This window comes from Panthera leo, chromosome B4 (assembly GCF_018350215.1).
Source record: "Panthera leo isolate Ple1 chromosome B4, P.leo_Ple1_pat1.1, whole genome shotgun sequence".
In the NCBI taxonomy this organism is placed as follows: domain Eukaryota; kingdom Metazoa; phylum Chordata; class Mammalia; order Carnivora; family Felidae; genus Panthera; species Panthera leo.
In genome coordinates this window covers 95,822,270-95,842,306 of record NC_056685.1, presented here as the reverse complement: position 1 = coordinate 95,842,306, position 20,037 = coordinate 95,822,270, and the positions used below count along the sequence as shown (strand labels likewise).

The 20,037-nt window shown below is 34.4% G+C and overlaps 1 protein-coding gene across 6 annotated transcripts in view; it reads right to left on the bottom strand.

The window, feature by feature from the left end:
- Positions 1–1,573: 1,573 nt before the first annotated feature.
- TBC1D15 (TBC1 domain family member 15) overlaps positions 1,574–20,037 on the bottom strand; it is a 100,826-nt gene continuing 82,362 nt past the window's right edge. For all 6 annotated transcript variants that reach the window (XM_042947185.1, XM_042947188.1, XM_042947186.1 and 3 more), the window contains 7 exons: positions 19,055–19,171; positions 13,085–13,185; positions 8,936–9,035; positions 8,459–8,556; positions 4,511–4,627; positions 3,911–3,997; positions 1,574–2,916 (listed from right to left, as the gene is read on the bottom strand). In XM_042947185.1, the coding sequence (XP_042803119.1) occupies positions 2,695–2,916; positions 3,911–3,997; positions 4,511–4,627; positions 8,459–8,556; positions 8,936–9,035; positions 13,085–13,185; positions 19,055–19,171 (842 nt within the window). In that variant the 3' untranslated portion in view covers positions 1,574–2,694. The remainder of the gene's footprint in view (positions 2,917–3,910; positions 3,998–4,510; positions 4,628–8,458; positions 8,557–8,935; positions 9,036–13,084; positions 13,186–19,054; positions 19,172–20,037) is intronic.

Genomic DNA, 20,037 nt, shown 5'->3' with positions numbered 1-20,037 from the left:
TTAAAACTCACAGACTTGTCTACTAGACCGTAAGTCAAAATGTTAACCTATGAAATATATAATGGCAGTTCTCTAACTTCAGGGAGGCTCAGGAACCACCTGGATGCCCGGAGAAAATGAGAGACACTTTGCTAAACTATGTGACTTGTCCCCAAAAATATGCACACAAGACTTCAAATACAGTAAAAGATTCATACATCTTCTGAAAGCCCCAAGTAAAGAAATCCAAGCTAGAAGGATGTTGCCTGGTTACAGTGACACAAAAGTCAGGTAAAGTTTAGGTTCTTCAATAAACATTCTCGGTTACTTTATACAAATTATCTTTAATAATGGACATATATGAATTTCCCATAAGAATTCATTGGCATCCATAAAAACCCTTGGAAATGTCAGGTTCAGCTTTTCCTTATCCAAGCTTTTTAGTCAACACCAAGACTAAAGTTCCTAGCATATGAAGAGATGAAGAATCCTACCTAGACACATGAGACAATCCAAATAGAGATGTTCTTAAATTCAAAAAGGCCTCCCACAGACTCTCATATCAAAATTGAAAATACTTTTTATAGTTAAATCAGAAATTACTTAAATTTTAACAACTTTAAATACCAGATAATATGTATTAATATTTTACATATTATCAGGGTACAAAAGGAACATCTTATGAAAACTGAAATAAATCTTTAAGAAGTCAATCTAACCAATTTACCTGAACTATTTTCACAACCTCAATAGCTCAAGTTTATATAGCATTTCCTAAGTGGGTTTTATGGCTCTCATTAAGACTTTATCTAACACTATGCTGTATTATTATTTAAAAATGAGCTATACAGAAATTCAGACTGTTTAGTAAAAATGTTTTAACAAGTAGTTTTATAATAAAACTTGACAGAAGTTCAACTTATTAAATGTGCTAAGATTTTTTTTTAACTCTGAAGTAGATATTGCATTACATAGTGGGGGAAAAAACCTCTCAAAACCCCTATCCAGGAAGAACAAGAAGGACATCAAGATGTTCTAAGCAATTTCCTGAACAGCAGGAAATGAAAGGCTGAAGAGGCCGAGTTTCTAATCAGTTTACTTTTTTTTTTTTTTTTGTCTAAATAGACTTACTCATTATTAACTGATGAAAGATAACACACATATGATATTAAAAACTAAAATCTAATGATTCTCCTGTCATGATTGTCAGTTAATACTCAAGTAGGAAAAAAGTTCATTTGGTTCCCTAGGGTTTTTTTTTTTGGGGGGGGGGGGTGTGGAAATCTATCTACTGGACCATTTCAGAACTGCATAACTTTTATTTTACATTATTAACATCAATTGCAGGAAGTTGCTTTCCCAAGTCAGACAACTATATCCTCCAAGACAGCACTATGCCCAAGTCCATGCTGATGAAAATTCATTTTCAGTTATAAAAGGGGTCACGTTTCTTTCTCATGTCCATAACTTATTCCAAAGATTGTTTCAATCACATAAAAATAGGAAATGTCCTGGGGACCAGCTTGGATTTTTTTATTCTTCCAGTGAAGAACTAGCAGACTGCTTCTAAGTGTAATTTAACTGAAAACACTACTTCAACTTCAAATTTATTTAATGATATGTACAGGAGTTAACAAATTACAATTAAAACGGAATCAGTTATGTTAATTCCACATAACTTAAAATCATGCAATACTGCATGGTAAAAACAACAGCTTCGTTCATATACAAAAAAGTATTTTTTGAGACTCGTGATAGTATATTGAAATTTTTGACATAAGCTTTCTGCAAAGAGCATTTTATAAAAATTTAAAGACCTGATTAATCAGTTAATGCATTATTAGGAAAGATAATAAACACATTAGTAAAGTGAGGTTACAAGCAATTAATTTTAAAATTACACAAGGTACAGGGTTGAATGTAGTCTCATGAAATAAATGTTTGGTTAAGAAAATAGTTCTGAAAAAGTTATCATACTGAAGCTATGTATTACTTTTGTCAAATCAGGTTATATAAATCAATAGTCAAGTTTATTCAGTTAAAGAAAATATGCCTATCCTTTCTTATACTCATAAATAAGTACTTATTATATAGTCTTTATATACAAGTGAAGAAAAGTTCAATGTAAAAAATATACTGCCAATCCACTTATTATGGTTGAAATAGCTCTTTTTATCTACACATTAAATTGCATTGATGAAAATATCCAATTTAAATCACATTCAACCAGCATAAATATTTAAGCTGAGTACTGTTGTAAACAATAGAGAAAAACAAATTCTTTTATTTCATCACTTGCGTAACACAATCTACTTCTCAGCTTAGAACACTATAGAGAAGCCTAAGATTTAATTTAATCAATTCCAAAACCCACTAAACTTAGAGTAAACAAAGTGAATGTTTTTCAAAGTGCATAATTTCCAACTCATCCACTTGTAATATTTATCCAATTCCAGTTCATCAGCAAGAAAATAAAATGTACTTGGCTATAAAAATACTAAGGAATGTTATTGAAAAGGAAAGGCTATTTGGTAGAAGTAACTACAAAAATAATTAGTTTAAATCTTTGTAAAGCTTTAATGCAAGAACATCAGTACACTTTCTTTCCATAAACCTTAAAGCATGATCAACACCAAGATTTTAAATTTCCTCCTTTCAAGTACTTGAAAAAGGTCGCAACCAAGTGTCTCTTCAAAAATTAAGCAAGAAGAATGATCATGCAGGTGTTAATCTGCTAACATTTGGGGACACTGATATCTGTGTTGTGTTGTCATCTCTGGCTCCACTGGTAGCAAGTATGGGCAAGGCATCACTCTGAAATGTAGATGCAGGACAACTAGTCATGGCAACGCTCTCATCTTCACCGGTGTCTGAATCTGGTGTTGCAACTTCACTGTCCTGAAGCCCCAAGATCTCACAAACTGCTTGTGGCAATTCCTAAATATGCAAAATCAAACACAAAACCATCATTCACTGTAGAGGAAAAGTAATCACAAAATAACATTTGGACAGTGTAGTCACACTGATTCCAGAATCTGAATAATTATTCTAACAGTGTTAATTGTTACGTATCTTCTCACAGCTTCCTTCTTCAGATGAAATTCTAACCAGTTTTTTCTTAAGTGGTTCCCTGATGTTCTATTCTGAATTAGTCACTCTCCACCCCATCCTACCACTCCCACAAATGTAAGCTTTCTAATATTTTGAATTTATTTCATTCTCCTTATTACTATAGTATCTTAGATATCAACTGAAATCTTATTTACACTATCTTTCTCCCTTAATACCCAAGGTTCCTTAAAGAAAGAAGTGTCTCACTTACATATTTTGAACAGAACAGCTATCAAATAAATGCTGGTAGAAGTGAACCATAAGTATTTGGAACCGTGAACAAATGATACAAAGACCAAACAGGAACTCTCATAAAAATATGAAAGCCAAAACACATCAGAATAGAATGATTTAGTTCAAAGTCAGATCATATCAAATTTGCCTTGTTTTCAGAAATATCTGAGAGCTTCACTGATACAAATGTAAGGATACAGACTACCACTCATTTAATTATTTCTGATTAGCATCTGTCTTTATTTGGGGATACCACATTTAATATGAGGTCCTAGTCTGTATTCACTAATTCTACTGGATAACACATCAATACTTCAATTCTACAGCCCCCTTTAGTTGTTGCAGAAATGTTTTCATTATTTTTGCCATTTTTCTGTACAATGTTTCTTATCTAGCGTAATTAATCAACTGTTTTCAATTAAGTGCTGTAACCCCATAATGGTAAACAAAATGCTAGCCAATGCTTGGTGTCTGCCTTCAACCTGCTAAAACTGCCTTTATCTTACATCTATAAAGAAAAATTTGTTCTTGACCACCAAAAACATACAAACAAAAAAATCTTACAATTATTTAAAACACTGTATACCTTGCATTTTACCATCTGTAGAGAAATTGCTTCTGCCTTGCATAGTACATCTTCCACATCAATTTTCATGGACAATTCATTGATATGCTAAAATGAATCCATAAAATAAAATAATTGAAACTAAAAGCACTAATATATTCTACTATATAAACAATTTATTACCAGTTATATTTCACTACACATAAAATCTGTAAAATAAAAATATTCACATACTACAAATATCCAAGAGATTCAATATCTTTCAGTTTTAAAGTTAAAGAATAGCTAATAAGCTTATGGAACATTAAATCCAACAGTTGTCCCAAGTCTACCATCTCAAAGTTCTAAGCAAAAGACAATTATTTTTTTAAAAAACTAAACTACATAAAAAAGCATTTGTTAAATTTATTTTTCTTCCAAATTAGCCAGGTAAAAATAACTGCCCAATATGTATTCAACAAACTGTCATTCTCAGAGAGTCAGTCCTAGTACTGTTATTGATATAATTTAAGTTTTAACTCAAGGGATTCAATAAAGCTCCAAGGAAATGTTTTGTGTATCAGTACCACCAAACAGAAGAAAGAGCCAAAATATTAAAATCTAAATTAAAGGAATAACTACCTTAAGTATCTCATTAAAGCCATAATGCTTTTCCATTATTTGCTGCTTTTCTGATTCCAGAATAGCACAACAGAGAAGAAGATGGAAATTTTTACATGGCAGTTCGGTCCACATTACCTATAAAAAATAGAACTATTTAGTAAACTATTTCAATTCTAAGATATTTTCCTCCCAGAAACAACGCTGAACTCTAAATGACTTCTATGCAAAGCAGAAGGTGCCTAGATGGGGTAGGCCACTGTTTTTCTAGTTAGGAAGTGAGGAGTAGGGAAGTGAAATCTTAGCTTACCTCCATAATAACTAACATCAAGCTCAACACTATGTGAATATGATGAATTCCAAATGGTGGCACTTTAAGTAACTACAATTAGCAAATCACCGAGCCTGACCTAAATGATAAATGTTATTAATTAAGAAGCTGTATCATAAGTAAGGTATAAGGGTTAGAGGCATTTTCAGTATTTCTCTGTGCCTTCAGTTTCTCACTTTTAAACCATCTTCAGTCTCAAAGTGGGGGGGGGGGGGGGGCTATATCCTAGATGGTAAAATTCAGCTAAATAGTGCATGGAATCAAAACCACCCAGAGACAGCTCTACATTATATTACATAACACAGAATATCCATGACTGTGACAAAAACTGAATCAACTACCCAAAATTTATACCCAAATGTATAAAACATTTGGTCAATAGCTGCATGTACTAAACAGAGATAATGACCTCAAATTTAAGGCCTTAATTTCCTCCTGTTAACCTACATAATAATATCTTACCTGGAAAAATTAAAAGACACACATAAAGAATACCTGAAATGTTTTTACTTCTTTTCAAGTTGAATAATTTTCAGAGTGAATCCAATTTTTGAAAGTTTAATTACAGTGCAATTAACCTCAAAGTTTTCATTAAAAGTTCAATTTATTTGGTAAACAGACTGAGGATTATTCTAGCTATATAGTAATAATATTCTCAATTCATCTTTTAAAAAAGAAGTTGAGACATTTATTTAATCAAATCGATAAACTTTAAAATATGATTCCATACAGAAAACAAACTGGTAGTTGTCAAAGGGAGAAAGGGGATGGGTGGATGCACAAAACAGGGGAAGGGGATTAAGAGGTACAAAATTCCAGTACAACAATAGGGTATATATATATATATGTATATATATATATGTATATATGTATATGTGTGTGTATATATATATATATATATATACACACACATATACATATATATATGTGCATATATGTGTATGTATATACACATATATATATATAGTCAATAGTACTGTCATAAATTTGTATGGTGACAGATGGTAACTATATTTATCATGGAGAGCATTTTGTGATGTATGTAAATGCTGAATCGCTATGTTGTACACTAAACTAATATAATACTTTATGCCAACTATACTCCAATTTAAAAATAAAGAGGGGTGCCTGGGTGGCTCAGTCGGTTGAGTGTCTAACTCTTGATTTTGGCTCAGGTCATGATCCCAGGGTTGTGGGATCAAGCCCCACATTGGGCTCCAGGCTGAGTGTGGAGCCTGCCTGAGATTCTCTCTCGGTCTCCCCATCCGTCCCTCTCCCCTGCTCGCAAACAACTTCCCAAATAAAATTAAAAAAAAAATTTTTTAATATTATTTTTGAGAGAGACAGAGACAGAGACATAGTGTGAGCAGGGGAGGAGCAGAGAGAAAGGGAGACAAAATCTGGAACAGGCTCCAGGCTCTGAGCAAGCTGTCAGCACAGAACCCAACACGGGCTCAAACACACAAACCACAAGATCATGACCTGAGCCGAAGTCGGACGCTTAACCAAATGAGCCACCCAGGCGCCCCTCAAATAAAATGTAAAAGTATCATAAAACCCCCCAAAACAAACCAAAAAACCACACGAAGAAACAAACAATAAATACATTTTTGAAAAGTACAATGTATTTACTGGAAAATTAGGATGTGATGATTACTGTGTTTTTTTGCTTAACTATCAAACCATTAAGATTAAATTTCATGACAACCCTCAAAAAATAAATTTTCATTAAATTAAGTATGATTCCAGGTAAAGAACAGGTGAGTTTTACTTCTAATTTCAAACAAAGGAAGTTATCCTACACAAAGCAATGATCCTTTGTGAGCACATCACCTTCTCTAATGGTAGCTGACAGTACAGGAACCAGTCTCCAGCTGTAAAAACCTCAGAGGGCACAGGAGTTCCACTATATAGAAGTCTATTTATTATCCAAATGAATTATTTCCCCCATTCCTTCCTTAGGAGAGTTTCTGTAATCCCTAATCTTTATGAAGATAAGGTAGCAATTAGTCATTACACCAATATTCTATTCTAAAAGCACACTGATCCATTAACACTGATCCATTAACAGTCAGTCCATTAACACTGACTGTCAGTGATTAAATGTGACCTTTCTTTCCTATCTTTGCTGTGCACATTCTAAAAAATAAAGACCTCTCACCTGTTCTTGAGGGCAATTTGGCAAAATCTATCAACAGCCTTAAAAACTGACTACTCTTTGATTCAGAGGTGTCTTGAAATTTATTCTAAGGACATATTCGGAGGTATCCATGAAAATTTGAATATTAAGATACTTGCCTTAGTGTTAAATATGATGTCATTGCAACGCTGTTGCGCAAACAAGCAAAATATCTATCAGGTAGAAATTAAATGGTCGTTAACCATTCATCAGTTGATGGACATTTAGGCTCTTTCCATAATTTAGCTATTGTTGAGAGTGCTGCAATAAACATTGGGATACAAGTGCCCCTATGTATCAGTACTCCTGTATCCCCTGGGTAAATTCCTAGCAGTGCTACTACTGGGTCATAGGGTAGGTCTATTTTTAATTTTTTGAGGAACCTCCACACTGTCTTCCATAGCAGCTGCACCAGTTTGCATTCCCACCAACAGTGCAAGAGGGTTCCCGTTTCTCCACATCCTCTCCAGCATCTATAGTCTCCTGTTTTGTTCATTTTAGCCACTCTGACTGGTGTGAGGTGATTATCTGAGTGTGGTTTTGATTTGCATTTCCCTGATGAGGAGCGACGTTGAGCAATGAGAAAGAATGAAATATGGCCTTTTGTAGCAACATGGATGGAACTGGAGAGTGTTATGCTAAGTGAAATAAGTCATACAGAGAAGGACAGATTCCATATGTTTTCACTCCTATGTGGATCCTGAGAAACTTAACACAAGACCATGGGGGAGGGGAAGAAAAAAAAAAACTGGTTAGAGAGGGAGGGAGCCAAAACATAAGAGACTTCTAAAAACTAAGAACAAACTGAGGGTTTATGGGGGGTAGGAGGGATGGGTGGGTGGGTGATGGGTATTGAGGGCACCTGTTGGGATGAGCACTGGGTGTTGTATGGAAACCAATTTGACAATAAATTTCATAATAAAAAAAAATTTTCAAATAAATGAAATAAAAAAAAGAAATTAAATGGTCAGATTCATGAGATGTTTATTACATTATTAATATTTTTCTCTAACTTAAATTTCTTTTAAAAAGCCAAACACAAGTCAGCTCCCTCCCAATACTTCACACTACAAAGTGCTATCTCAACAGACTGGCCTGTCAAAACTTCCTTGAACTCTATACAAACCTATACCAGAATGCATCAGAGTCTCACATAAAGTCAAGCCTCCCAAGGAAAGAACACAAATATAAATGGTCTAGAGACCTTGTTCTGGGAAACCTAGTGGCCCAGAAACTTCATGAGGATTGTGATTTATAGAAAAATGCTCCAAAGACCAGATATTCAATTTAAGATCATAAAATTTTAAGGAGAGACCACAAAAACCATATTTATACTATACTTATTACATACTTGCTTTAGAAATTTCAGTTAGACTATTATAATTCATTTATACTCTATAGAACAATAAAGTATTTTCCATAATACATATTACATTTGTAAAATAATTTAAGAACTTACCTCCCATAATCGAAGAATATCTAGAAAACTAAATTCCCTTTTAAATCTGATTAAAAGCCATCTGAAGCAAAAATAAAGGTATCCAGAGTCCTGAGATTCTATACAGAAGAAAAAAAACATATATATGGCTTACTCTTATGTTAATTATCTCAGAATACAGTGACCTATTTCAAACTCAAATTTTTCTACACAGCTTAAGCTATTAGAAGTCTTATAAATTTAATTGCCTTTACTAATTCAAAGAAACAATTATTCAAATTTGTTTAAAAGAAAACCATAAAATAGTAATAATTCATTTTATGAATAAACTGTTTTAAGGCATAATTATAGATATTTTGGTACCACACTTTGATTTCTCAGAGGAACTCAGGCAACAGTGACAGAGTATATGGGGCTTTTAGACAGTTCTTTACACTTTTTCTCTCTGTATATTACCCTACAACTTGCTGGGTGTATAATTTGATTAACCAAACTTACCTAAGTAACTGCAAAATCCACTATCCAACAATCGAAGTAAGGTACTGAGCTGAATTAGTTGGGTCTTCATGCCTTGCATTTGTTCTTCAAAATTTTGATGCTTTAAAGGGAAATAAATGTTACCACATAAGTAATACTGAATACATATTTTATAGTACAAAATCACTGATAGATAAAGCAAGAGTCTAAGGACAAATGCTGGATTTATACCACACTGGTTATATTAAAAAAAAAATCACAACAAATTAAAAAGCTAAAGCAACATTAAAAAGGAGGGAAGAAAATCCCTGGAATCAAACTAAGGATTAATTGTTTTCCTCTATTCATTTGACTTAAAGAAGAACGCAGAGCTACAGATGGATACACTTATTTCTTACATCAAATAAGAAACTTGGTGAAAGAAATACACACTTGCGAAATAAACTTTTATCAAGTCACTTCCACTGGTAAATATTTCTTCAAATTGTCATATAAAATAAAATTAATTTTAGCTTTAACATTTACTTCATTTTAAAGAATTATTTCTTAAATTTGATGACACTAGGGAATCTGTGAAGTCAAAATCATTTGCATGACAATTCCAAAATATTATATACATTTTGCACTTTAAATTCTCCCCCAAGTATGAAGGGCTATATGAGGAGTGACACTACAATAGAATGAATACAGGAGCAGGTAAGAAAATCCAGCTGTCTTCCATTAAAGTAGACACTGAAGAAAATGGAAAATGGAAAACAATCCCTCTTCTCAGTAAATTGTTTCCATTTGGAAAAGTTGCTTTTCATTAAAAAAAGGTTATAGGTGTTATGGTATAAAGGTTTGTTATTTTTAAATAATTAATAAATATTTATATATTTCTCAATATTAAGTTTTCATATGATAAACATCAAGAGATATATAACCTACATAAAGAAATGTTCAGAGTCCTCAATAATATTTAAGAGTGCGAAGGGGTCCTGAAATCACAAAGTTTAAGAACAGTTATGGTTTACTTTACATAGTTTAAATAATCTGCAAAGTTGAGTAAACTCCTTACCAAAACTTTACGCAAGTGTTGGGAGGTGGATAATGAGACCAAAATAACAACAGGAAGGTTCCTTAGATCATTCTGATCCCTTTTATCCATGTGCCACCAACTCCTCTACGGTAACCTACTGTCCTAATGCTTATAAAAACCCTAAGGACAACATCTCTTCCCTCACACTTCTTTTTTAGTTTTGGAGACACAGCATCACTCTTAGCTTAAAAAAAAAAAAAAAATTAAGGCTACTCATTCTCAAAAAACTGATTTTTCTTTTATGCCTTAAGGAACTAGTTTACTAGATTGACACAAGCCTTTGGGATATCATTCCTTGACATTTACCACAGAGAGCTGTAAGCGAAAGGCAAAATTAACTCTCTGATTAACAGCATCATTTTTTATTATGACAGCCAAAGGCTAGAGTTGTTTTGGGAGTACCAACATGGCATACTCTGCTATAAAAAGAAGCGCTCCAAAAATGACAGAAGACAACTTTGGAAAAGTAGCTACTCCTGGAGAAGGGAAAATCAGATCAACAACGGATATACAAATGGCTTCAATTGCATCTGTAAATAAATATATGCACATATATACATACACATGTATATTCATATATATACATGCTCATATATATTCGTGTATATGTATATATACACATGTGTGTATATATATGAGGAGGGAGGTGAGGAGAAGGAAGGGAGGAACTAAATTACACAGCAAAATGAATGGGTGGGTATAAGAAAGTTCATTAGATCATTTTGCTAATCTTTCTATAATATTTCTATAATAAATACAGCCTATGACTATCCCTACATTAGATGTGAGTAAATATAACAAGAGTAAATCTATGGACACCAGGTTCGGTCATCACAAAAGAAATAAAAACTTACATGAAATAAAGCTGTAAAACAAAAAGAAGGAGTCAAATAACAGTATGGATTTAAGGACACCAAACCAACAACAATGCAGTAAAAAATAATCATGCAGATTATTTTGATTGCAACATGTTACCCTTTTATTCAAATATGAAAAAAATGTTAGTAGACAATATATTAAGAGATTTTTTTTAGAATAAAGACTAGAAAAATCCCCAGACCATTCTCAATGGAAAAGGCAAACACAGAAACATTTACTATGAAAAAGAAGAATTTGAACCTTCATACACAAAAATGACAAATAGACCGTAAAGTGTGTATTACAGATGTTCATTACATTTGAGACCTAAATACATGCACAAGTATGTATGTATGCATGCATGTATGTATGTATATATATGGCATCATAAGTCCATTTTTTGCACATGTCAATATTGGCTCAATTTTATGGAAACTATTACTGTAAAAATCAAAATGCAGTCAGTATGTTCATGTTAATTCTAAAGTGTCTAAGCACTGGGGAAATCTTCATGTGTTTATTCTACAAAAATCTGTTGCACAAAAACCTCATGTTGGCATTAGGAAAATTCTGGAAGCATACCAGAGAACTAGTTAAACAAAGACATGAGCCTTTTATCAAGGAACATACTAGCTCTAGTGAAAAGAGGATAAACAACAAAAACACAAGAAAGGCAGACAACGGTTTTTATACAATTAGTATCAGTTGTACAGACCTTTATAACAAATGCCTCAGGTTTCTAGAGCACTTGGGAGTAATTGGAACTAAGAAGGCAGGTAAAATCAAATCAATCAAAAAGGTAAGGAAGACAAACTATGATATTAGCAGATTACTGCAATTAATAATCGTTCCAAATAATCCAAAACATTAATTCATGGTCATGACTATGCAGTTCGAAATACTTATTAACTTAATAGTAAAAGATATTTTTAAGTATCAAATCTTATCAAATATGTGTTTGGAAAAGTAGAAGTGAGGATGAGTTGGAACCATGGATAAGAGACTTAAAGAAACAGGGAAAAGTGGGAAAAACTGGAAGGGCAAAGAAAAACTGGCAAGCTAATTCCCAAGAGAGGAAGAATAGCCTAAAGAAAAAAGAGAAGGGTACTATTTCTAAATCCCACATTCGTATCCTAGAAACTGAGTTAAACCCTATGTTACAAGGAAACATTTTATATGATTATATATTCAATATCTTTATCCCCTTGCTAGCAAGCCATTTGAATACCCAACCTCAAGGTCCAGCGGCAAGTATATTAGTTTTACTCTGAAACAGTACAGTGACTTATGTAGTCAGGTCTTTGGATTTCATATGCCTTTATCTCCTCTTAGCCCTCTTCTATTTTTTTTTCTTTCTAATAGATTACTTGAGAAGACTGTTCTATTTTATTTCCCTGTTAATACTCTGTGCTATTGTCCCAGAATTCTGTCTCCAAGATATATCAGTGACAATAGATAAAATGTTCTTTGTAATAATATGTATATATAAACATAGTTCAACTAATAATCACATGCTTCTGAGAAAATAACAATGAATTACTAAGAAAGTGTCACCATTACAAATAGTTCAAACAGAGATCTAGAAGAAAAATCAGTTACTATAATGACAAAATCCAAAAATGTTCACAAAAAGTAAGGATATTACTTGGCATGACTAAGCTTTATCTCTGAAACAGATGATATGAAAGTTCAACTACTTCACAAGAACTGAATTCATCTACTTCATCAATATTCTATAATGACTCATAGGTCTTCTGCAGAACACAAGCATTTACTGATATTAAATCCTGATTATTCTTGTGCTACAGGCACTTACTATCTACTTCTTGTATTAAAAACAATGTCAGTATTTTCAAGCCCCTTGAAAAGGCTATTTAAAAAAGAAACAAACAGGGGTGCCTGGGTGGTTCAGTCAGTTGGTTAAGCGTCTGACTCCTGATTTTGGCTCAGGTCACGATCTCACTGTTTGTGGGTTTTTCTTTCGTGCACTGACAGTGCAGAGCCTGCTTGGGATTCTCTGTCTCTTGTCTCCCTCTCTCTGCCCCTCCCCCACTCTCCCTCAGTCTCTCAAAAATAAATAAACATTTTAAAACAAGAAAAAAGAAACAAACAACATAGAGCAATTTTTAAGTTCCACCATAACTGGCTAAAATATAAATATCAATCTTATGTAAGATTATATAACTAAATTTTTCAAAATTAGTTTGATTAAAGGAAGGAGCCCCTGTTCTTACCATTTGGTCCATATAAGAAGCAAAGCACCAAAAGGCATCCACTTCATTTTCCATCACATATAAAAGAGGGGAAAGTAAGTCACTCATTCCCTGAACATACCCTAAGAATAGAAAAAACAAACAAAAAACAATCATGTCTCTGAAAACCTAAGCTTTATGTAATTCTTCTGTGCATATCATTACAATTTCATTTAAAATTTCATCTTTTCTTTGGTTTCAGAAACTGGTAGATATTGACGTCTACCGAGAAAAGAAACAAACAAGGAGGAAGTCTAGCAATCAGGTAAGAAAGATGAGTTGTCATAGACTGAGATGCCAAGCAGATATATAGCTGCTATTATGTCTTCAGTGTGGTCATCACTATCAAGAGAGGGTAATATTATTAAAAATTAAGGGGTGCGCCTGGGTGACTCAGTCGGTTGTGCATCTGACTCTGGCTCAGGTCATGATCTCACAGTTCGTTAGTTCGAGCCCTGCATCGGGCTCTGTGCTGATGGCCTGGAGGCCGGAACCTGCTTCAGATTCTGTGTCTCCCTCTCTCTCTGCCCCTCTGCCGCTCACACTCTGACTCTCTCTCTCTCAAAAATAAACAAACATTAAAAATTAATGTGCAAAATTACTACAATAAAACAGGAAAGGTGAGAAAAAACCCACAGGAACATCAAATGTAAGTGTATATATTCAAAGGACATTTGAGAAGGACCAGTCAGAAGTAAGGGGGAAAAAAACAAATGAAAAAAGTGTTGTAAAAGTCAAGGGGGGAAAACATTTCAGGGCCCAAGAGTCAACAGCCCCTAATGGCCATGAACAAGCCAAATAAAATAAGAACTTTTAAAAAGGGTCCAACTGCTTTAGCCACCAGATCACTGGTAATCTAAACCAAAAGAAGTACAAAATTATGTATTTCTTTTAAATAGCCCTATCTATGTTCTTCTTGCCTTTCTCTTGTTATTCTATGCACAACCAATGCTAGCAACTGGGTGTAATCCAATCAATACTTTGTACCTGAAACTACCACTCTGACCACCTTTCTCTGGATGTTGCTATAATTCTCAGTCATGACAATTACAGCCCTTGATTAAAAAGAAAAACTGTAAAGTTAAACAATCAGGCCCCTCACTTTAAAAGTCTTGGTTTTGGGGCGCCTGGGTGGCTCAGTCGGCTGAGCGTCCGACTTCAGCTCAGGTCACGATCTCACGGACCGTGAGTTCGAGCCCCGCGTCGGGCTCTGGGCTGATGGCTCAGAGCCTGGAGCCTGCTTCCAGTTCTGTGTCTCCCTGTCTCTCTGCCCCTCCCCTGTTCATGCTCTGTCTCTCTTTGTCTCAAAAATAAATAAACGTTAAAAAAAAAAAAAATTTTTTTTTTTAAATAAAAAAAATAAAAAAATAAAAGTCTTGGTTTTGCTTCTCACCTGAACGTGTCAAGCTTACTTTTTAGTTCCACCTTATAAAACTCTTTAACTCTTTAAAACTCTTATAAAACAATTTTCTTAACTGTTTCACAATGGATTTCAGATTTAAGACACATTCTTGAACCAACAAAGGGACAAAAGTTCATATGAAACCTTTTTACATACAGATTATCATTCAACTTTGGTAACTTTGGTACATCTGTTAAAGTTACTTACAGATTTTTTTCTAATAGTAGCTTGAAGTCATGGAAAATATAGTCTTTCATGTGCAAGTCCAAAGCTTACATTCTTACCATTCACAAAAATCTATGTGCACTGAAGCCATTAAAAGTATATATTTTAAAAGGGAAGAGGGTATTTCTGCTAGAAATGATTTACAATTCTACACCTCTCTTCCTTATTTTGGAATAAAACTTTTAACAAAGGACTTCAGGAAGCATATAGGCCAGAGTCTCTTGAGAAAACTTCTGATCAGAGATATAACAGAGAGACAACTCAGATCACTTCGGGATCACCTTACTATCTCTATCTGCTCTGAGCCTTGCCCTATCATCTACTCCTATGTTCCTATCAACCTAGGTCTACATGATACCCTGTGGAAAAGTATGGCTCTACTTGCATTAGCACGAAAGAACACTTGGGTTGCCATGGTGGGCATCCGATTACACTACCAGACAACAAAGTTACCAAAATATTTGGAGAAAAGTGCCAGGGAAAATTGGCATATGATATGATATCTAAATGTAAGTATTTCTACAAGTTTATCACAGGCTTTTTAAAAATCCTGCACCCTTGTGATGATTAGCTTTATCTCTCAACTTGGGTGGGCCTCAGGACACTCGGATGCCTGGTTAAACATTATTTCTGTGAACGTCCTGAAAGTGTTTCCAGAAAAGATTAGCATCTGAATTGGTGAACTGATGAAAACAGATGCCCGCCCCGCCCTGCCCCCCACTGTGGGTGGACACCATTCAGTCCATGGAGAGCCTGAGCAGAACAAAAAGATGGAGGAAGGTGGAATGTGCTCTCGCAATAGCTACTTGAATTGGGACAGTGATCTTCTCCTGCCTTTTACAGCTCCTGGTTCTCATGCCTGCAGATCTGAACTGGCATCTGCACCACTGGCTCTCCTGCTCTCAGGCTTTCCTGGGTCTCCAGCTTGCAGACAGCAGACTGTGGGACTTCTCAGTCTCTAGAATCGTGTGAGCCTACACCTCAGAAGAAATCACCTCAGAAGAAATCTTTTTCTTTTCTTTCTCTCCCTCTTTCTCTCTCTGGATATATATGTTAAAATATGTAAGAATATATATATAAACACAAAAAATACATAAACATACAGAATCTTAATGGTTCTGTTTTCCTGCAGAACCCTAATAAAAACACTTTTAAAAGAGTAAGTGGGTTAGAAGGAAGACTAAATTGTTATCATCAGAACTTCTCTAGATGGCACTGACACAGTGAAAGCAATGACCAACATAAAGGCTAAACCAGGGGTGCCCGGGTGGCTCAGTTGGTTAAGCCTCTGATTTCGGCTCAGGTTGTGATCTCACGGTCTGTGGGTTCGAGCCCCACGTCAGGCTCTGTGCTGACCGCTCAGAGCCTGGAGCCTGCTTCTGATTCTTTGTCTCCCTCTCTCTCTGCCCCTCCCCAACTAGCGCTCTCTCTCTCTCTCTCTCTCTCTCTCTCAAAAGTCAATAAACATTTAAAAAAAATTTTTTTTTAATGCTAAACCAGTTAGAGTATGAAAGAAATTTGATCTGAATTCAGCAAAGTGCAAAAGAGTACTTCACTGGGTCTGACTGTATACAGTCTATAATAAAAATATTTCGAAGTGTGCTATTCAAAAGATTTACCAAGTACCTCTCGTCTAGAAAAAAAAAGTGCTTTATTATATAGTTATAATGAATGACAATTTCTAAGAAGTTTATTTAATCATTTAAGTCTTCAGCTTTCATATGAGATCACTACCATATTTCTTATACAAGTCTTAGCTGAAGCAAGTAGTCAAATTAATCTTCATACTCTAGTTGCTTTTAATCTATTTTATTTTATACATGATGTTCTTTGGGGTATGTCATGAGTTGCGGGGGTGGAATTAATGTACAAATTCCTTTTAATTAAAGAAAGATTAAAGCTGTTTAAATTAGCATTCAGTGACACTAAGATCCTGCAGTAGTGCTGACTGATGCACATCTTAATCAGCACTACTACAATTTCGCAAGTAGTTCTCTAAAATTATTTCCGCAGCAAATTTCTTTCAGAGGGGGGTGGGCATGAGAAATGAACTCCTTATCCTAGCACACACTTTCTTACACTGCAAAGAAAAAAATCACCTACATATAGGTCAATTTCCAGGTTAACTGAACCTCAGCCCTTAGGGTATCAAATACAAAATATTAGAGGTGGAAATCATTTTTTTTAATTAGACACTCTCTGCCTTCTTACATACGGTATTTCAAATATAATTTAATGTTTTATTGGTTATTTAGGATCATCATCATGTACATACACCATTAAAAAAGATATCTCCCAAGAAACATCCTAAGTGTAGTGCCTTTGCACTAACGAAAAATTATTCTTGAGTTCTTCTGTCTGCTTTTGGTAATTTTTGTCTCCTTCCTCACTATTCATGACGTTGTATTCAATGTAAATATACCTATACCTCATCTATATGGTCTATGAAACCAAACAACTCAATATGACAGAATTACTTACAAGAGTAAATTTACAACAGCCCAGGTTACTTTGCCATGAGTAAAAGTCAAGAATTTGGTCCACTGCTTTATGAAAACTACACTGATTTCTCACAAGGCCAGAGTTCTTAACAGGAACCTTGACTATGTTTCAGATAACTTAGGTACTTGCCCAGAAAGAACGAGGGATTAATAGAGACAAATGAAGACAGTAATTTATACAGTTAGCTGGACTACGCCCTGAAAAAACTGAGCATTCAGGAACTCCTACGAATATGCATGAATTCCTATCTCAAAATTATCATCTGACAGTAGAGGGCAATGCCTCCATTCCCTAAGACAATGGTCCTATTCCCTACAGTAAAATGGCAATGGGTCAGTGTGGTGGATGTATAGAGGTGAAAATGCCAGCCTGAAAATAAAGACCTGGGTCTCTACTCCAGTCCAATATTCACTACTTGTACAACCTTGAGTCACTCTCTGAATCAATATAACCTTATAAAATCGGAATGATTTCCCCACTTCTTTGAAAGGCTGCTATGAGAGTCAAAATCAAGTATGACAGCATTCTCTAACCTGAAAAGCACTACTCTACCAATAGGTTTTCAATGATCCAATTTGAGGCTCATTATTTGAGGTGATAGATAGGACTAAATTTTACATTTTAAAGATAAATCTGTTTTTCCATTTACTTTCACCAAAGAGGCTGATGCCTCAAGATCCACAGAGTTTACATCTTCCCCTAACATATAAAAGAAGCCAAGAGGAATTTACATAGACACAAACAGTGAAGAAAATGTACCACAATTCAAGGCTCACTTGGGTTTAATACATTAAATATCTAATTACCTTTTCTAAAACCTTTTCAAGCTCTACTAAAATAATCTGGAAACCATCTATTTCCACCATTCTCTACTTGGAAGTTACTCACATGGTAGATAACTCAGAAACTTATCCATTACTTATACTTACTTACTTGCTTAGAGAATCTGTTCGTCCTTTAAAGAAACAACTCAAGTTCTCTTATCCCTTAAAATATCGATTCCTTATATTTTCTACTCTTATCATCCCTTCCCCATGCAAGCTGCAACTGCCCCTCTCAGCCTGTCTTTCTAACCCATTCTTGGCAGGAAACACAGTTATCAAGAAAAGAGAGTGAAGTTCTACATGGCCTAGATAATTATCTGCATGGCTTGCCCAAGACATCACATCAGTATTTTCCTTCACAAAGTAGAAAAGTTTTCCAAATAAAAGTTCCCAAACTTTCTCAGTTCACAGACTTCTTAACATCTAAGTAATTTTTTTCCAAAGCACTCCTCAGCTCAAGAAAATAACTAACACTTCCATTTATTAAGTAGTTAGATCCAAACAACTTAATATCTATTTATGTCCTAAGAACTCAGCACCTGTTGGGCACTACACTATTTCTCAAACCTTGGAATCCAATTGGAAACCACCATTCCCATTTCCTGTCCCTCATCTATTTTCACACAGTACTTGCTGAATCACACAGCAAGGCCTGAAGCCCTGCTTTGCAAAACTAACTTCATCAGGAGGAATGTGACCATCTAATGTTGAAACTCTGAACTACTTTAGCTAGGACTTACAGCAGTACCCTACAGAGTTCATGATCTCTCTCAAAAATTTAAAATATCCCACATTGTCCCACGAGTATGCTGTGACAACCCTGTGCTCTTCAGTGCACAATTTGGGAATCACAGCCTTCTAAGTTTCCAGTCCAGTAGAACAATCCCTACAGAAACTAGCCCACAGAGCTGTTACATACATCTAATAGGTTCATAAATTTAAATTCTAAAATAAATATACATAAATCTTTCTAAATTAGGATGTCAGAGGAGAACTTACCTAAATCAAAATCGTACATACAGTAGGTCATCAAAATGTCATGAAGCAAAATCAACCCTGGATTATCTTGGCCTTCATAAAACTTGTTTGTTCGATCTGTTCTGTTAACATCTTTTTCTGAGGAGGAAAATCATCACATATTTGAAAACCTTTCAAAAAACAGATTCTTATAAAGCTTACCTCTTACAAGAACAAAATTCTTCTTGGTACTAATTTCACTCTCTTGCCAATCTTTCACTTAATGAAAAAAAATCATCAAATTCTATTTCAGATATGCAATAAAGTAACATTTTGGAATACTTTTTCAAAAATCGGTCCACTTCCTTATGGGTATACTTTCAAATATTTCTCAATTCTTATCTAAACATAGAAATTTTTTAATAGTAGAAAACACTTTCAATTAATTAAAAGCAATACCAAGTAATAATTCACATTAGTTAGCAATAAAACTGCCAGTCATGAATGCATGTGATAGGCCATATTATCTGAAAATGGTAATAAAAAAAGCTCTTAGGCAATCAAGTGTAATCAAAGAGATTTGTTTCATTCATATCTGCTTCATTCATTATCAACTTCTTTGTCATGTTCCATAATCATCTTCAGGACGAATGACTTCCTTATTCTCATATATACATTATTCAATTTATATATTAGTATAAACAATATGTATTAATTTTGAAAAAATGAAAACCCACATTTTGCTGGAAATGATTTCATGACACTGAAAACAGATTTGGAAGCTTTACCACGAGCATACCCCAAACTGTACTGACAATTCAATTCCCAAACACTGATACTAGCAAATGCAGCTAATTGTGAAAGGCTTTACTAACGGTCTTTCCCAAACGAATCCCTCAGTAAATTAAAAAATAATTTACAGAAATTCAAAATGATTAATTTATTCTATAACCAATTCTGTTTAAAAGTTATAACTGACCTCTCCCCACTGCACTCCACCCCTTTAAACTGAATAAATTGAAAAC